The sequence below is a fragment of the Sinocyclocheilus anshuiensis genome, unplaced genomic scaffold (assembly GCF_001515605.1).
Source record: "Sinocyclocheilus anshuiensis isolate Anshui unplaced genomic scaffold, SAMN03320099.WGS_v1.1 scaffold401, whole genome shotgun sequence".
Classification (NCBI taxonomy): domain Eukaryota; kingdom Metazoa; phylum Chordata; class Actinopteri; order Cypriniformes; family Cyprinidae; genus Sinocyclocheilus; species Sinocyclocheilus anshuiensis.
Window position 1 is genome coordinate 172,497 of NW_015539847.1, and position 1,896 is coordinate 174,392.

The following is a 1,896-nucleotide window of genomic DNA, read 5'->3' on the forward strand; positions in this document are numbered from 1 at the left end:
GTGTGTGTGTGAGAGAGAGTGAGTGAGTGAGTGAGTGTGTGTGTCTGTGTGACAGAGTGTGTGTGTGAGAGCTTGTGTGTGTGTGTGAGAAGGCCTGGCATTTTCATAAAGTGCATCTCATGAATATATGAATCATATTTCACCCCAATATCAAAAAGCAGAAATTAAACGGTGCATAAAAGCGAAGCCTGACAGCACTGAGAATCATTTACTGCATTATTATTGTGACATTATTTTCATGATAATTAGGCGCATTAATGTAGTACAGCAATTAAAATCATCATCATCGCTGACACTTCAGTTCCGACTTTTGTTTTTCATTAAACGGAGCTTGAATAAAACGCAGTCCACACAACAGCATTACTGTAATGAGATTTGTTCCTCATTTGCTTCACTGTCAGGAAAATAATGTCACATGTCTAGTGGAAAATGTCATTTCTAGTTTATTGCAGTGAAAGACGAGGCAGACGGAGTAAAGATCAGTCACAAACGGCGCTCTTACAAACACATTAAAATGCTGTTTATTCATAGAGAAATAAGTACATTTACTTCTGTAGTTATTCAACATAAAAAGACAAAAAAAGATCAAATAGCTTTTTTCACCAGTGAGGAACTCAATTACCTGATATTACTACTGTTACACATCTGAAGCCATTTAACACGTGTGTGTGTGTGTGTGTGTGTGTGAGAGAGAGAGAGTGTGTGTGTGTGAGAGTGTGTGTGTGTGTGTGTGTGTGTGAGAGCACGAGTGTTTCTCATGTTGGCTCCTGCTAATCTAAACGCATGTGGAGCTCGGCTCACGCTCTGAAGACGTGACGTTCTCCGTCTGCTTCACCCTGAGTCGATTACACATGTCCCGCGTCCACTCACTGAAGCGCTCATCCATAATCATCCAACAGGAATCTCCTCAGTTCCTCTCGATCTGCTCGATGTCCAGTTCTCCGCCCAGCTGGAGCAAATCCCGCCCCCTCCGGCTGCAGAGCCCCGCCCACAGACACTCACGCTCCTTCCCATTGCTCCGCCCTGCCGGCCAGCTGGCCTCTGATTGGTCTTTGGTCTGGTGCTGGTCACTCTTGGTGTGGAGCATCGTCTGCTCGTCTCCTGTGATTCCTGGACAGCTGAGACTGTGAAAGTCCTGCAGCTTCTGCGAGGAAAACACACGAGACGTTAACAACAGAAACACACAAGCTACTGTTCCTCAAACTCAACGCTAGAGCTCAACCAAGACAGTTTTTAATGGCATCTAAAGTACAGGAATGACATCGACATCAAACTTCTGGCTTTTTCTGACTTAGTCCATAATCCATAACAACGCTTCCTCCAGTGAAAAAGCGCATCTCCTGTTGTCTCTCACATCAAAATCCAGACACATATTTGTTTAGAGTTGTTTTGGACTGTTTTGACGGTGCGTTATTATGGATTAATCCGTCTTAATGATGGATTTGTTCTGTTGACTGGCCAATCACATGTCTGATATTTCATTAATGACACCTAACCGACTAGTGTTGTCAAAAGTACCTTCCAGTCGGTACTGAAATTTTAAAAATGTCCATTTCCCGCTAACATTTGAGCTCTGTTGAGCAGATTCTTAAACAACAGATCACTGTAGCCAATCACAGTCATATCTGTTGAGCGTGTGAACACAATGGCCAATCAGCAATGTTTAAGTATCCGCTCAAGAGAGCTCAAATGTTAGCGGGAAATGGACATTTTTAAAATTTCAGTACCGACTGGAAGGTACTTTTGACAACACTATAACTGACCAGCTCTTATTCATTACATCAGGCCTCGTTAACACAGAAACAGAATATTTGGTTTGTAAATAGAGACAGTTTTCCACAAACACAATCATCGACATTGTGAGTGTGTGTGTATGTGTGAGAGTGTGTGTGTGTG

At 42.8% G+C, this 1,896-nt stretch overlaps 2 protein-coding genes across 2 annotated transcripts in view; both read right to left on the minus strand.

Annotated features, from left to right (window-relative positions):
- Positions 1 to 1,896, minus strand: part of LOC107684577 (ornithine aminotransferase, mitochondrial-like) — a 24,780-nt gene that overhangs the window by 21,691 nt on the left and 1,193 nt on the right. The gene's annotated exons all lie outside the window — the stretch shown is intronic.
- The window catches only part of LOC107684578 (protein FAM53B-like), an 8,791-nt gene continuing 7,393 nt past the window's right edge, over positions 499 to 1,896 (minus strand). The window contains exon 4 of the mRNA XM_016480870.1: positions 499 to 1,144. Coding sequence (XP_016336356.1) covers positions 908 to 1,144 — 237 coding nt within the window. The 3' untranslated portion in view covers positions 499 to 907. The remainder of the gene's footprint in view (positions 1,145 to 1,896) is intronic.